General features: G+C 39.1%; 4 protein-coding genes across 4 annotated transcripts; all 4 read left to right on the top strand.

Moving 5' to 3' along the window:
• Positions 1-343: 343 nt before the first annotated feature.
• ATC70_001956 (uncharacterized protein) lies at positions 344-5,350 on the top strand (the record flags this gene model as incomplete). The annotated part of the gene is made up of 1 exon (XM_064821343.1): positions 344-5,350. One exon carries the CDS (start codon positions 344-346, stop codon positions 5,348-5,350), a length of 5,007 nt encoding a protein of 1,668 aa, XP_064681029.1.
• Positions 5,351-9,025: 3,675 nt separating this feature from the next.
• ATC70_001955 (uncharacterized protein) lies at positions 9,026-11,186 on the top strand (the record flags this gene model as incomplete). The annotated part of the gene is made up of 5 exons (XM_064821342.1): positions 9,026-9,181; positions 9,242-9,356; positions 9,413-10,370; positions 10,427-10,735; positions 10,787-11,186. 5 exons carry the CDS (start codon positions 9,026-9,028, stop codon positions 11,184-11,186), a joined length of 1,938 nt encoding a protein of 645 aa, XP_064681028.1.
• Positions 11,187-11,485: 299 nt separating this feature from the next.
• On the top strand, positions 11,486-13,046 carry ATC70_001954 (Aa_trans domain-containing protein; the record flags this gene model as incomplete). The annotated part of the gene is made up of 7 exons (XM_064821341.1): positions 11,486-11,565; positions 11,618-11,732; positions 11,799-12,313; positions 12,367-12,605; positions 12,664-12,739; positions 12,791-12,853; positions 12,905-13,046. 7 exons carry the CDS (start codon positions 11,486-11,488, stop codon positions 13,044-13,046), a joined length of 1,230 nt encoding a protein of 409 aa, XP_064681027.1.
• A 1,732-nt stretch (positions 13,047-14,778) lies between these two features.
• On the top strand, positions 14,779-16,551 carry ATC70_001953 (uncharacterized protein; the record flags this gene model as incomplete). The annotated part of the gene is made up of 5 exons (XM_064821340.1): positions 14,779-14,922; positions 15,103-15,163; positions 15,238-15,269; positions 15,335-15,611; positions 15,680-16,551. The coding sequence occupies 5 exons, from the start codon at positions 14,779-14,781 to the stop codon at positions 16,549-16,551; spliced, it is 1,386 nt and encodes a 461-aa protein (XP_064681026.1).
• Positions 16,552-17,502: the final 951 nt, after the last annotated feature.

The raw sequence follows: 17,502 nt of genomic DNA, 5'->3' as shown, positions 1-17,502 counted from the left end.
GTTGTAACATAAATATACCTAAAAAGGATACAGGCTCAACAATAAAGAGCTATTCTTTACGCATGATTCAAAAACCATATATTGAAATACCGTTCTTGATCCATCAGATCAACAACTAAATGACCCAACAAAAATATATAAAGTAATGGAATCACTGGCAACTACTAAACTGCTGCCAGATAAGAGATATAAACCAAATAATATAAATAGAGACGTAGAATATACATTTTATTGCACATTATCCTAATTTCAAATAAAGAAGGATTTTAACAGTATTCTACCTGCTTTTTTAACCCCCTTTTTACTGCATTTTTTACTGTTACAATCAATCATTGATTTCGTTATGTCGTCTGTTCTGTCTGGTAACTCCCCACTGTCATCTCGTGCTGGCTCACCTAATCCCATGGAAGAGGACGTCATCATGGAGGATGGCAACGCATCCTTACCTGCCTCAGTTTCTGCAACAACTGAACGCCTCAATGAGATGGATCTCGCGGCTGACCCATATACAAACCTCGTTGGCACCCCGTCTCCTGCGCCCACTATATCCACTAAAGGTGAAGAAATTGTCAACCCTGACGCTACCTCACCACAACCTGCTCCACCTGTTACGAAGCCGCCAACGTTGACTGAAGTTCTGAAGAAGGTTCTACTCCAAAAGGAAAATGCGCAAATAGCATACTTGAAAGCTCTGAGCCATTCCAATGTCAATGTTGATGAAGCCAACCTACTCCGTGAAAAAGTAAACAATTTAGACAAGCATGTCAAAACACTTACCGATGGTCTCAAGGCTGCTGCTGCTGCTACTGCTGCTGCCACCAAGGCTTCCGCTGCCGCTAACTCATCGTCCACTGGCTTAAAAATTTCCAAGAGAGATCTTCCCAAATTCCAACTGGAGGATAACAAAGCTAAACCATTTCCACATGAGGAGGCATATCGTTCTGTTGATCATTTCCTCTCAGAATTCGAAAAAATTGTGTATTCTTCTGGCCAAGACATCGAAACCGTATGGCGCAAGTACATTCCCCTCACGTTGTCGTATGAATTGGATGACTGGATGAAGACGGTGGTCATGAAGTGCAATGTCTGGCACGATGTCAAGTTGGTTTTCAGCAAGAAGTTTGGGACAGTAGTTTCAAGAATACATAAGCGTCGTGCTGTGATGAATATGGAAATTGGGTTCCATGAATCTGTCGATGAATATTCCAATCGTTTCTTCCGCACTGTTGGTGAGGCCGGCTATCATCGTGATGATTTGACAATTGGTGATGTCTTTTTGTTGTCTTTACCCGAGTCCTGGCAACTGAACATTTGTACTGTGCTCCTTTCAAATACCAAGAGACAAGCCTGGACTACCACGGAAATTCACAATGCTGCCGTAGATCTTCTTGGTGAAAAGACTCCCCAATCATTGATGCTGGGAAAGGACACCAAGCGCAAGTTTGGCTCTGTTGAACCCCCTATTGTTGCTACCTCTGGCTCATCTGCCACCACATCTTCTGCTTTGCCAAAGGCAAGAATGCTTGGTGATCGAAATCTGCCCAATAGGGCTACTACCAAGAACCCTAACCCTTGCCGCCATTGTGGTCGCCCCTGGAAGCATGGCCATACTTGTGAAGAATATCGAATGGCTAAACGCCAAAAGGGCGCTGGTGATGGAATCAACGTATTGTCCGTGTCTACTACTTCTGATACTAAAGAAGAAAATGAAACTGACGTGATGACCCAAGCTTTAAAAGAAGCATATGAAAACGAAATTTACAAATGTAAGTCTAAAAAGACAAACGAAAGCAAAAACAACATGAAACTAATCACGCCTCTTCTATTAAATGGTAGAAGAATCATCGGAAAAGTGGATCCCGGATCGGATATTAGTTTCATCAATAAAAGCATATTAAATAAATCGTTTTCAAACATACAAACGTATAAAACAAATGGCTTTCTCAATTTCTTGTCTGTAAATGATGATAACAAGAACAGTACGGTAACAAGAATTGGTAAAACTGAACCTATGGAAGTAACTTATACAAACAATATCAAATTCGCTCATGAATTCGAGGTCATTAAATTTAATGATGAGTTGTCTACTGAATTTGATGTGTTACTTGGTGTCGATATTCTACCCAAATTGAATATCTACCTGCAAGGAGTAGCATATAAATTTCCTGATTCAGAAAAGGACAAAGAAATGAAGCAGTTTGAGGATATAAATCACGATCAACAAAACAAATTCAATCCTGAAAAGGCTGATTATGGTACTCCAAGCGAAAGAAAAGAATTGCTAGCACAAATTCAATCAGCTTTGGACGAAAACAGGGCTATCCCAAGTGATGCAGCATGTACAATGCCAGAATCAGTTGTAAGAATCAAAATTTCGGATCCCAGTGATTGTTTCGTTCGACAATATCCATTAGCGGTAAATGCAAATGCAGAAATCAAATCACAGCTAGAAGAATGGCTAAAAGATGGCATTGTCGAGCGTACCAAACCTGATCCAACCTTTCACTCACCTTTATTGGCTGTACCTAAACGTGATCCACTCACCGGGAAAACTAGCAAGCTTCGAATCTGTTGCGATTTAAGAAGAATAAATGCTGCCATCTCGGATAAAGACTGTCATGAGAACTTTGCTGTACCAAAAATAGATGAAATCTTCAGCAAGGTTGTTGGTAACGCTAATGTCATAAGTGTTTTGGATCTAAAGCAAGCTTATTTTGCATTTCCTGTATCACCAGAATCAAGACGTTGCCTCATATTTAGTCATAACAATCTGACGTACCAATGGACCAGAGCCCCTTTTGGGTTAAAATTCCTTGTAAGCCAGTTTGTCTATACAATGAGCGTTTTATTCGATGGCATTGAACAAGAGTTGAAAGATGAAGTAAAGAAATTATACATAAAACAAAACAAAGACACCACTCAAATTGGCAATGAAATCCAAGCAGGAGTCTGCCACTACTTAGACGATATCGTGGTGTATGCTAGAAACGCAGAATTTAATGCACTAATGGTTAATTTAGTGGTAAGGAGATTGAGTAGAGTAAATCTACGTATCAATACAGATAAATGTTCATTCTTCCAAACAAGTGTCTATCTGCTTGGATTCATCATCAGTAAAGATACCACAAAAATTGATACAAAAAGACTATCAAACATTGAGTCATGGGAAATCCCAAAGACAACGAAACAGGTCCGTAGTCTTATGGGTATTATCAGCCATTTAAGAAACTACTGTCCAATGCTGTCTAAAATAGCTGCTCCTATTGACAGTCTACGAAATGAGAAAAAAATCACTGCAAAATGGACATCCTTACATACTGATAGACTCCAAAGAATCAAACAAATACTCATGTCTAGTCAAATCCTTTATGCACCTAATCCATCAAAGCCATACTTCATGCAAACTGATGCCAGCGTTCTGGGAATATCAGCCTGTCTATTCCAAAAGGATGAAATGGGACGCATTAAGCATATAGCCTTCGCAAGCAGATCTTTGAATAGTGCAGAACGAAATTGGTCTACTAACCGAAGAGAAACTGCAGCCATTGTGTTTGGTTTTGAAAAATACAAAGCTTTATTATGGGGGCACAATGATATAACTGTTTTATGTGATCATTTGGCCCTAACGTATCTTTTTACATCATCAACACTGAACAGCACTCTTCAAGGGTATCTGGAAATTTTAGGAGAATACAATTTCTCAGTAGCTCACATCAAAGGAATGGAAAACATTCTTGCTGACCGACTATCGAGATTGTACCCTGCCATAACCGAAGATGAAGAGCTAGCTGATGAATATGAACAACAGATTAAGAAACTACACAAGCTAATCCTGCTACGAAGAACTACCGGGAACAAAATCGTTAAACAAAAGGAAGTTCATTCCAAAGACCCCAATCTAAATGTCCTAGCGATAAAGCTCAGTAGCAAAGAGTTTAAACAAACCACAACTGATTATGTTTGTCCACCTCAACAAGATCGTAAAAAGATCATCCAAGATGCACATAAGGTAGGACATTTTGGGATTGCGGCTGTGGTTAAGCACATTCACACTTATCATGGTCTTCATTGGAACTCCATCTATAAGGACGCCAAAGAACTTTTGCTGTCTTGTAAGGAATGTCAATTGCATAATATTGCAAAGAAAGGATTCAACCCAGCAAGAAGTGTAGTGTCGTATGAACCATTTGATTTCATTAGCATGGATATGATTGGACCCTTACCAGTAACGGAAAAAGGCAATTGTTATATTCTTGTGGTTGTAGACATCTGTACCAAATACATCATTGCTCGTCCTACACCAAACAAACAAAGTGACACAATCGCTAACACCTTGGTCTCAATCTATGGAGATTATGGTTTAGCAGTGAATGTTACCTTATCTGATAATGGAAGAGAATTCAAATCTCAACTATCAGAATACATCTATAAATCATTAAACATTGGCATGATACAAAGCACTCCTTACTACGCACAGGGAAATGGTCATAGTGAAAATTCTGTGAAAACTGTAACTGCAACACTAAGGAAAATGTGTGGGAATGGCACCAGAAACTGGGATAACCGTTTGCCTATTGTACAACTAGCTATAAACATGAAAGTCCGTGATCGCACAGCAAGCACCCCTTTCAGCTTGATGTTTGCAAGACAAGTAACATTGGACCCTAAGAAAATTAATAGAAATAACAGGAAAGCATTGACACTGGAAGAGCTACAAAAAAGAGCTGAAACCATGAATGACATTGTCTTTCCTGCTATACAACAACGAACTGATGAATTGGCTAAAATATATCGCGAGAAATTCAACAAGAAACACTACATAATCGAAGATATTCCAGCTGGTACACCTGTAATGGTACGTTACGCAGAAGGTCGATCGAATAAACTAGCCCCGCTATATTCAGGACCATATATTGTGGTGCGACGTACTCAAGCAGGAACGTATGTACTAAAAGATGATACTAGCGAATTGCTACATCGTGAATATACGCCCTCTGAATTAAAAGTTGTCTCATTAGACGAAACAGCATTGGAAGCGCAAGTATATGAGGTAGAAGAAATTCGTGATCATCGAGTGCTCCCCGATGGCACATACGAATATCTGACCAAATGGTGTGGTTACGGTGAAAGAGAGAATGACTGGCTTACCCCTGATCTATTCTCCACACCTACTCCTATTACCAATTACTGGAAGAAAATGAAAGAACTTGAAAGACGAGAGGCATCTAGAAAAGAAATCAATGATACTTCAATTAAGAATACTATCAACAAATCTAAGAAACGCCAAACAAAATTGCCTCAAACAAATACTCGCCGCCAAAAACGTGCAAGAAATACGAAATCTAAATAATATCCTACCTAAAATATCTCTTTAAATATATATATATATATATATATACATAATACATAATTTTTTCCTTTCCAATATCTCTGATTTCATTTCGAATTTAAGTCTTCTAAATTTGCTGCATACCGGGTCAACGCAAATCTTGTTTGCGTTTAGCGGGGAGGCATGAAGTGAACTAGACTAGATTCCCATCATAAACAAAACCCAAAATAAATGTCATCTCAATCAAACCATGCTACCATCAGCAGATAGGCATGCATAATAATAGTATTAGCATGATGATAGCAAGGGTTAAATGCTCTAAAATAAGAGATGACAGATACTAAAGTAAATGTCAAGGGTATTGTAATGTGTTGTAACATAAATATACCTAAAAAGGATACAGGCTCAACAATAAAGAGCTATTCTTTACGCATGATTCAAAAACCATATATTGAAATACCGTTCTTGATCCATCAGATCAACAACTAAATGACCCAACAAAAATATATAAAGTAATGGAATCACTGGCAACTACTAAACTGCTGCCAGATAAGAGATATAAACCAAATAATATAAATAGAGACGTAGAATATACATTTTATTGCACATTATCCTAATTTCAAATAAAGAAGGATTTTAACAGTATTCTACCTGCTTTTTTAACCCCCTTTTTACTGCAGTAAGTATCTTATTTCTTCTGGTCGCAATGATATAAAACTTCTTTGAACGCTTATATAATTGCTTCCTTTCTTGTGATAACGCATTCATGACGTTTGCCTTGTTGCGCTTTCTTCTTTATTTTCTTTTACTGGCGGTGTTTCCTCTGTGGCTTTACATGAAACAACATTAGTCATTATGTTGTATTGCATACTTATAGTACTGCTGTTGCTCCTGCAATTGTGCGTGTTTGTGTTGCTTTACATCCGACTATTACCACCATGCACGTTGTTCATGTATGCATTTTTGTTACAACAACAACGAGCTGTTCTGAACATCTTCAATGTTGTGTATGTTATACTTTTCTTTGACTCGCTTAGCGTGAGTGTTCCTTTTTTGCTTACATACTACTATACTTCTATAGTATCGTAGCATGTGATTTACTTTTCTTTTCTATTATCATTATGTTTCTTTGAAGCATACCTCTTTTTTTTTACGTTGTGTGGATGTGCCTATCCCTGAAGCTCAACAAGACTTTATCCGAGGCTAGGAGGTAGATAGGCCGCCTCCACTTGGTTATCGCTACTTACTTTAGTGATGATTGAGGGTCTCAATGCCTGAATTTAAAGCTAGGTGGTGTAAGTAAGGCATGCTCTAGCACCTGAGGGAAATTTGATGATAGCAGCGGCTATATTGCTATTATAGCGGCGCTTAAAATTTTGCCTCACATCAAAACAGGGGGAAACCCTCGCAAATTTTTTTCTAGGTCAGCGGAGTTTTCAAGCGATTTGATTGGCTGAGGAGTCTAAACGGCGAAGGTCTACAACTAGTTGATCTAATGTTGATCTGTATGGCTTTGTGTTTGTAATAAAAGTGGTTTCGAATAGAGACAGTTTAAATTCTTTGTTATAAATGGGAATAAGGCAATTTTGATGGGGAATGGACTTCGTATAATAAGACAAAGAGCTTTAAAAGAAGCTAAGAGTAATAGATCGATAGATGAGGCGTTGCGAAACGTTGTATCTAAAACCGCTTGGTGATAACTTGATACGTCGCTGTGATGCGACAAGAATTTAAAACTGTACTGAGTATTCGACAAAGGAGGGGAACAGCTATTCCAAGCCCTATGTCAATGATGGAGACTTACTTTAGGACCTTTGTATACCCAGTGTTGTTGTATTCACACATCTAACTGTTCCTGAATCACAATATCGTAGATTGAATTCAGTAATAAACTATGCACATATGGAGCATATGTAAATAAACTGTATCAACATGTAAACGATAACCATGATATTTACATAAGCTAAGTTTCAGTAAGCTATTCTCTATATGTCAAAAGATAGCAGATAAGGAATGTAAGTAATTAACGTTACCAAGAGCAACTAAAGATATTTAGACTGATCATCTATATCTGAAATAATTACCATTTAGCATAAGTGAGAATTGACACTAAAACTTAGCATGAGAACACCATTCTAGACGGGCGTGTAAGCAATCCATAAATCATACATATAAATAGCAGTAGACATTCACTCTTCCCTCTCCTCTTCATCTGATTTTACGAAAATAAGCTTATATCCATTCTCACGTACTTTCAGATTTACAACAAGTGTGAGAGATGGTTGCTAAATATATAAAGGGATTTCCAGTCGCTACATTGGTTGTTATTACATAATTAGGCCTGGAAAACGTAACAAAAAAGCCAATATATAAAGAATGGTATTTGCATACTCTTCCTTGTTCAGCCGTCAACTCCAGCTTCTTTCTCCATTACTTATTAAACATTGTTCCCTCTGTTTGCTTCACAAAATGAGACCCCATTTTAGCTGTTACAATGCTTCCTTGCGAAAATGAGGTTTCGACTCCCACATTGTAATTTACAGTGGCAAAAATACAATTTTCTAAAATCACACCATGGAGACGTCTATGTGGTACTCAGGTCTATAAAATAAATTTAGGAAGTGGAATGATTGATAGGAACGCACAACAAGGTTTTTATATGCTCCACGGTAGCAAAGGCTAGCCTTAATCGATCGATTTTGGACAATTTTGGCTGGAGCTGACCTATTGTGCACTGTAGATCCATAAGAACTAATGCCACAGCTTCGAGGTAGGGCTCATTCTATAGGATTTTGTTCGATCTACAATTTAAAAAGTACTACAAATAGAGTTTTGATGACAGACACTTGGCATTTTGGCAAAACAACCAAAAATATTTTATAAAAATCACTTACAACTGGGTATTATCTTGGAACAATTTCTCCTTATATCGCCAAAGGACTGAAGAAGGCAACATTTTACTCAACTCTTCTTTTCCTCACAGCGGAACATGCCGAAGACAATGTGAAGCGTTTATTTACAAAATATCAAATAATCACAATCATCAATGCAGATTCATTGAGACTTCTCAACGAAACCATATGGCCCACTTTGTTGCAGGATGGTATTTCTCTCAAATAGCTAGAGCGTGCTGGCTGGTAGAATAATTTTCCCTATTACATAGTGATTCCAAGAATTCTTTTATTGGTATTGATGTTCAAATAAAGTATTTACAGGCATTGCGGCATTAGCTCATTGATGGCTGCAAGTCAGTTTTCGGATCGAGCAATATTCGTATTATACTTTGCTGTCGTAAGGCAAATTCTGTTACAGAAGATATCGGGCAATAAGATGTACCTATAATATACTTTTGAAGGGTAGGTCTGTTCAATCAGAAGTATACTGCTGGGGATGGAATCCAGCAACTTTATTGATGGAAAATAATATTCGATATCTTTCTCTACGCTAAGCATCAGACTAACTACAATTTACTGCTGTATAGTTCAGAGCCGTTGAAACAGCCTTTCATCTCTTTAGCCGAGGATATTGGTATCATTACATGCCACTTTGATCACATCCAGTGACTGCCGCGTAATGCCTACCAAAATCTGCATTTCTGAAATGTTGTGATCTACAAACAACAAGCACAAAATTTTCGCTCTCCACAACATGTCATTTTTTTTTCTTTTCTTTTACATCATTTAATAATCATTTCAAATGTCTAGACAGAAGGTCGACATATTCTATGATGGTGCTCTCTGGCTATTCAACATTATGCTTGATGTCTTCTTTCGAGAGATAAGACCTAGAGGATCGCATAAAATCCCATTAGAAGGTCCACTAATTTTTGTGGCTGCTCCTCACGCTAACCAAGTAAAGTATCGCAATTCAGCCAACAGGCAGACAGACTTGATCTCTAACACACTAAAGTAGTTTGTAGATCCATTGATTGTGATGCGGGAATGCAACCGCCGAGTCTCTTTCTTGATTGCGGCTAAATCAATGCAGCAGTGGGCCATTGGGTTCTTGGCTAGCTTTTTCCATCCAAGTAAAATGCATTGCACACACCACACAGAACAGTATTAACCAGTCTACTATGTTTAGTTCCAGTCAAGAGGCCTCAGGATTTAGCTGAGGCTGGTCATGGTCGTATTTACCTTCTCAATCCGAAGACTGATCCGCTCAAGATTCAAGGCATGGATACAAAATTTACCACTCAATTGCAACCTCATGACTCCATCATTCTCCCTCGTAATGCTGGCATTTTCAAAATCACTCGGGTGATATCAGACACTGAACTTTTGATCGCTAACCCCGTCACCGACAAGAAAGCACTGGAACTTTTGACGAAATCATCTGGCACAGCCTATAAATGCTTGCCCCATATTGATCAGGATTCTGTATACGAACGTGTATACGAGGAGTTGAACAATGGTCGCTGTATCACCATCTTTCCTGAAGGCGGTAGCCATGACCGTGCAGAGATGTTGCCTTTCAAAGCAGGTGTTACTATCATGGCTCTGGGTGCAATGGCCAAGTATCCTGGCCTTGATGTCAAGATTGTACCTTGCGGTTTGAACTACTTTCATGCACATCGGTTCCGTTCAAGAGCAGTTATCGAGTTTGGCAACCCCATTACTATATCCGCAGATCTGGTCGAGCAATTCAAGCAGGGAGGACAGCAAAAGCGGGAAGCGTGCTCGAACTTGTTGGATACCATTTTCTACGCACTCAAATCAGTCACTGTCAATGTGCCCAATGATCAGACATTAATGGTGATTCAGGCAGCAAGAAGACTTTATAAACCTGCTCATCGACGTTTGCATATTGCTCAAGTGGTAGATTTGAACAGACGATTTGTTATTGGATACAACTTGTACAAGAACGATCCTCGAGTGATCAATCTAAAACAAAAAGTGCTGGCGTACAACCAGCTGCTCAAGTATCATGGATTGAGAGATCATCAAGTGCCGGAAATTAACCTGAGAGGATGGAGAACATTCTTCTTGTTGTGGTATCGTGTGGGCGTCTTGATTGTGTGGGGTCTGTTATCGTTCCCTGGGTAAGTTCTGCCAAAGAATAGCAGTAAAAGACATGCTCATGTGTATAATTTGGTAGATCCATTCTGAATTTACCAATTGTGGTAACAGCAAAGGCTATTAGTACCAAAAAAGCAAAAGATGCGTTGGCAAGCTCATCCGTCAAAGTCGCCGGTAGAGATGTCCTAGCAACATGGAAGTTTCTTGTTGGTATGGTACTGATTCCAACATTATACGGATTATATACTCTTATTGTGCTGTGGATTTGCATGAAATCGGATTTGGACTGGTTCCAAACAATGCTGTACCCTCTCTTGACGTGGACGATGCTTCCTTTTGTCAGCTATGCGTCCATGCGGTTTGCAGAAAATGGGGTGGATGTATTCAAGTGAGTGCTTTCACCGAATAACACTATTTCTCATACTGACAAGGGCTATAGATCGCTTCGACCTCTATATGTTGCATTGGTGGATCCTGATAGTACAGCTAATCTGCGTCAGCTCCGAGAGAAATTATCGCAAGACATTACGGAAGTAATCAACGAGATTGGGCCTGATGTATTCAGCGATTTCGATTCGAACAATGTATTCAGAAACGATAGCACAAGCCGAGAATCCGTCAATGAACTGGCTGAAGGTGGACGCACATTCTCACAGATTGCTGCTGGATTTTTGACAGATACAGCAAATGTCATTCTAAATGACAGCACTATTTTCAATTGGACAAAGCAAGAAGAAGAGTCGGATTCAGACGAACAATTGTACTTTCTAGATAAGACTACAGCTGCCAACACCTCAGCATCTGCGAGTGATACAGAATCCTACAAAAAAATGCATTAATTCACATAGAGCACAGCATACTTGGAAACAATAAATTATTTACCCATCCTTTATATGCTTTCTCCCATGAGAAACCGGCTTGATATCAAGCTATTCATCAGCAATAGTCTTGTATAAACAGTGTCACCTCTTAATCAGCATTGAAGACAAGCTGTTATATGTTACCTTGAAGCCAACACATAGAAAAGCGTGTTGGCTCGAGTGCCTGAATTTAAATCTAAACTTCAGTGTCAGGTTGAATATTAAAAAAAGAATTTGACAAATGGCTTGCACTTTTCTTAGCTTTGCATTTGTATATTATGGCACCACCTACCGTTATTCTAGATAATGGCGCCCACAGTATGAAGGTTGGAATTGCCTCTGCTGGTGCATCTCCTCGGTATATAATAGACAATGCCGCAAGAGAATCACCCAATAACCTCCCTCTGTAGACTAGTGCCCAACGCCATTGTCCGTGGAAAAACAGATAAACGACACTACGTAGGCGATCAGATGGATAGTTGCACTGATTTCTCATCATTGTACTATCGACTACCCTTTGAAAAGGTTTATACATATATTAAATACGACATAGTTTGCCACTGAACTCTTTTTGTTTAACTGCAAAATTAGGGGCTTCTCGTCAACTGGGGTATTGAGCGCACGATATGGGATAGTCTATTCAAAAATGTTTCCAAGATAGAGCCAAAAGACAGTCGATTATTGATCACAGAGCCATGCTTTAATTTACCAGCGATACAAGACAACTATGATCAGATTGTATTTGAGGAATTCGAATTTGGAGCCTGCTTCCGTGCGATAGGGCCAGAACTTTGTTTGTTGAATGACCTAGGAGGACTATTTGGTGATAGTCAGTCAGGATCAGTAGCGGCTTCAGTCCCTGATTGCGCATTGATAGTGGACTCAGGGTATTCATTTACGCATATTGTCCCCTTCTTAAAGGGCAAGGCGATACCAGAAGGGGTTCGACGCATCAACGTGGGTGGAAAGTTATTGACGAATCAATTGAAAGAAGTGGTATCATTTCGATCGTATGATATGATGGAAGAAACATTCATTATCAACGATGTGAAAGAAAAGTGCTGCTTTGTTTCCAAGGATGTGTATCAAGATTTAGACATTTGCAAGTAAGTTGGCAGATGCCTATGTCAAGTCAACGTACTTAGATGAACATCCCTAGGAAACCACTTGCTAAAAACACAATCATACAAGAGTATGTACTGCCTGATTTCATCAACAATAAAACTGGACACATTCGAACCAAGGGAACAGCCACCACAACAGCAGATCAGCAAATATTAGCAATGAATAACGAGCGATTCATGATACCCGAGATATTGATGCATCCTTCAGACATCGGCTTGGAACAAGCAGGTATTCCAGAGGCCATTGTGCAGAGTGTCAATGCATGCGATCCAGGTAATCGCTGATCCGTTGATGTTCGAAAAGACAGCCCTAACATTCTTGCGATTTTAAGCTATTCATGGACTTTTGTATGCAAACATCGTGCTTGTAGGCGGAAATACCAACATCCCAGGCTATTTGGAAAGAATGTAAGTAAACTATCTTGACCCTGATGCACTCTTTATTCATACTTTGACTAGCCAACAAGATCTTCGACAATTTGTGCCTATTGATTATGAAATTCGCATTGCCAAACCGGAAGAGTAAGCTGCTGAATTGCATTGAATGAAACACACTCTGACACATCTGAATAGCCCAGTAACATTTGCCTGGGAAGGAGGAAATCGACTGATTTCTTTGAGTACAGAAAAGGAGCTGCAGAAAACATTTGTACAGCGCAAAGAATACCTAGAATATGGCAGTGATGTTTGCAGAAGGAAATTTGGTTCTTTATGAAAAATGGTGACCTAGTTTATGGTTACACCTCGAGTTTGAGAAATAAACTTGTTAGATGTATAATTCTCTGCAGCAAAATAGAATGTCAGGAATTCATTAATTGAGCATACGGAAATACGGCCTTGATGCATTTTACTTTTCAGAAAGGCTGAAGCACACTCTAAAGTGCCCTTCATTTTACCTCGCCTCAGACTCCTCCCCCCCCCCCCGCCTCCCAATCCTAATGATAAATCACATAAAAGGCAATTATTTCGAGCAATTAAGCAAGGTAACACCAAGTGTTGGGCCATCTCATTATCATTACATCAAGTACAATAGGTAATCACCAATAAATAATGAAGCACATAATACAAGAGCTTATATGAAAAAAAGAAAGCTCACTGAGAAACTGCCCCTGATTAAATCAAAGATTGATTTTCCCCACCACCTACGCATAAATCGAATGAGCAAACCTCTTTGTATTCTTGTTTTCTTGGCGAAAATTCATATAAAACCAACATGATATCAGTGGCATCTGTGATTTGCCTCAAGGTAACCCAGGTATTTTTAGTGTCTAGACAAGATGAAGTACTATCTCTTCTTTTTTAGTGTCATTTTTAAAAGTCTTCTAGAATCCGCGAATAAATAAGAGATAGGAATGACAGATGGCTATTACGAAATGATGGTATTTTCGTCTGGAAGGGTGTGTAGCTTACCCTTATTCTACATTTGATCACATTTTCAATCAGATGATGCAAAACAAAGATCTACATAATTTTGTGTTTATTAGGTGCCATGGCATTATATATTTTCCATGATCAATGACATTTGTAACAGACATTTGATTCAGTAGGAGATGAAATCAGCATCATCACCACCATCATATCGATATGATCAGGGATAATCTCCAGGAGATTTGAGGGGGGATAGACACTGTTTTAGACATTGAGGGGGGGAGGGGGAGGAGAAGGAGATACAAGTTACCCGAACTCGCCTTTTGTGTATATAAAAGTTGCCTTTTGAAATGAGAAAATGATCTATTTTTGGTTTTTTGGGCCTAAATACCACGGAAAAGTAATGTTACAGCTCTTTTGTAATATGCAATTCAATTGAATTATTAATATTTACTTGGTGTCATTACCTTGGAGACAAGCAGAGAGCCATTTAATAATAGATACTCTGGTGCTATCCAATCAGTCAGGACTGTATGGTCTTTTTGAGCCCATAGACCACTGGCGCGGAGACAAATCACAATAATAGCTTGAGTTAATTGAAGCTAATGCATTTTCAAATCTGACATTACACAGAAATTAGGAGAGTGCTACTCTTGTATAGTTCCAGGCACCTTGAAAGAACCACGCACGCACAGCTATTTGTCACCACAATAATATATTGGTTTGGAACTCGCTCGCTCTCGATTGCCCTTTTCGCTTGCCAAACCTATATTTATATATATTTGAGCTTCCTTTTGATTTCATTTATAACATTATTGCATCCCTTTCTCTCTTTTTTTCTCTCTTTTTCTTTTTCATTTCTTCTTTTCTTTTTTTTTTCAATATTCTACAGATATCTTTAAACCACATCTAGATCAACATTAAAGAATCACAAAAAAAAAGAAAGAACCACATTTAGATCTACTCTATTCAACATTTGGAATTTATTTCGAATTATCAACAGCCATACATCTTTCTAGAATCGAAACAGAAAAACCCTTTCCAATCTTTTTTTCTCACTCATATAAACCTATACAACAATGCGTGCCGCCTTTCTTTGTTTAGCAGCTGTCGTCCAACTTGCTCTCAATGCTGCAGCAGAACCCATCACCATCCCTCTCTACAAACGTTCAGATGATGGAGGCATCTACAAAGCTGCTGGAAAAGCACTTGATAACGGTGTCGTAAGTACCTAGAAAATGGAGAAAGAGGAAACTATTATTATACATTTGATTACAGAAACATCTTTAATTACTACTGTACCACTCAGATGTAAAAATTTGTTTCTATCAAAATACCATGTTCCCTTGCTTCTTCATGCTCGCTCTTTTTTTTTTGCCAACTTACTAACCCTATAGCAATAGCTTGCCGGTAAAGTCAAGATCGGTAATCCCCCTCAAGAGTTCACATTTGCCTTTGATACCAGTATGTAGCACTCTGCTCCCCCTTATTTATCTATTTTTCTCAGGTTGTACTTAATTTCATTACTTTTCAATTAGCGATCGGTTATTCTTGGGTTCGTGGCTCTAGAGTGAGTTCATTCATGTAGCTAAATAGAATGTTAAAACATCTACTAACATGTCCTTCATTCTGTAGTGTAAGACTGACAACTGCCGTGGCCGTTGTACTTACTACGCTCGCAAGTCTTCAGATGCCGTCTCTGTTGGCAGAAAGTTCTCTGTAGAGTACGGTAATTCTTGCGTTGATACTCACGTCTACATGGATACTTTTGAATTTGCTGGTCTCAAAGTCAAGGACATGCCATTTGGTGGTGCCTACCGTATGTCTGGTTTTGGCGAAGGCTTTGATGGTTACCTCGGTCTCGGTCGCAGTGTCGATTTCAACAACACAAAGATCGGCTCTACCGCCTCAGGTAACTAAAAAGATTATATATCATCATTATTCATCTGTATCATTAACCACAAAACGTGAACATTTTAGGTTTGAGCAAGCGTGATGTTGCACTTCCCGACTCTGCTTTTGTTCCCAACGCTTTCCAATCTGGCTCTGGTCTTGCTAGTGCTCAATTTGGTATGTACACTACCACCAGCAGCCCTGGTTTCGATCAATCTGGCAGCACCACCGCCAACACTGTCACCAACAGCACTGCCTCCAGCGCTTTGCCTGCTGGTTCTACTGCTCTTCCTTCCGTCGGTACCACTCCTCCTACTACTGGTGGTGATACCTCTGGTTCAGTTACTGGTGGCGGTTTCGGTGTCGTCAAGCGTTCCAACACTAAGCCCAAGGAAGAAGAGCCTGCTGGTTACTTGGTTCTCGGTGGTATTGACAAGTCCATCATCAAGGGCGAGGTTGAGTACATTCGTCTCGCTGATGATCCTGGAGCCAAGGCCAAGAACTGGGATGTCTGTATCCGTCATGCTAGCTTTGGTGGTTTGAGATTGAAGCAACAAGCCAATGCTCTTGCCTCCATCAGTACCTCTACTAGTTTGATTGTTATGCCTCCTGATCAAGCTGATCAATTCCATGAGAAGTTTGGTGGTGAATACAAATCTAGCTCCAAGAGTTATCAAATCAAGTGCTCTGAAATCAAGAACTTGCCTATGCTCAAGATGACTCTCGAAGACCACATTGTTGAATTGCCTGCTAAATACTGGACAGCCGTTGTTGATGCTAACCGTGATTGTTGTGAGACCAAGATTAGCCGTGGTAACTCTGATCGCGATTGGGTCCTTGGTACTTCTTTGACAAATGCTTTCTATACCACCTTTGATCCTGACACTGAGGCCGTTGGTTTCGCTATCAAGAAGGGTCAAGCTGATGATGGTCTCAGAGTTTACAAGAAGTCTCATTAGATTCATCCAGTTTCTTTTTGCTCTCTGTCAACAACCTCCACTCTTTATTATATAATATGCAACCTGTGAAAATAATAATAATATTTATTTATTCTTGAAAAGAAGAAACCGCTGTCCTTTTACTATCATTGCCACTTTTATTTACATGAATATCTCTTATAGTTATTACTGTTCTCATCTGAAATCATCATTATATATCGCACGCAATCATTACTTGTCCTCTACTCCCTCCTCTTCCTGATACTCTCTTATGTATTCACTATTTGTCAAAACAAAAATTAACAAAAAAAAAAAAAAACTTTCTTAACTCATGTTCCATTGCCAACCATGTATCCATCGAAATGAAATGAGTACACATAACCCCTTAGACGTTTGCATACTCGTTTTACAATTAAAAAAAGAAAATATACATGGCAAGATGCGTCTGTGTCGTAGCACTTGTATGAGCAGGTACAGGATCTTTAGTGTTGCATCAATCTTGAACACAATTTGTATGTTAAATTGATCCTATATTCATGCTACATTCCAAATGTTCATATTACTGCTATACCATGCTCGATTAAAATGGCAATGTTACAGTGATGGTGGATTTGACAAAAATTGTCATTTTCAGCAAGTTTCCCGTCGATTCCTATTTTTAACGCATCTCGGGTATTAATAGCATCTTGTGCGCCTGTGTTATGTATTGCATGGTGTAACTTGCCATTTTATGGAAGCTTTAAGTAAACGTTAGCGTTGGAACTAGAGGTTTTTCCGGAAAGGTCTCGAGATATCAAATACTCGGCTGCCTGCTTATCAAGAGGATGAATGAATTTCACAAGTAGAGTGTAGTTATTGACTGACCATAATAGACTGCAAAAATATATCAACGAGTTTAGAATATAATGTAGCTTGCGAAGGCTTTCTGCATAAGTAAAACTACGCTTTGGTGCGTTATAGATCGCAATTTGT

This window comes from Mucor velutinosus, assembly GCF_035048745.1.
Source record: "Mucor velutinosus strain NIH1002 chromosome Unknown tig00000093, whole genome shotgun sequence".
Lineage (NCBI taxonomy): Eukaryota > Fungi > Mucoromycota > Mucoromycetes > Mucorales > Mucoraceae > Mucor > Mucor velutinosus.
This window is presented reverse-complemented; position numbering and strand designations above follow the sequence as displayed.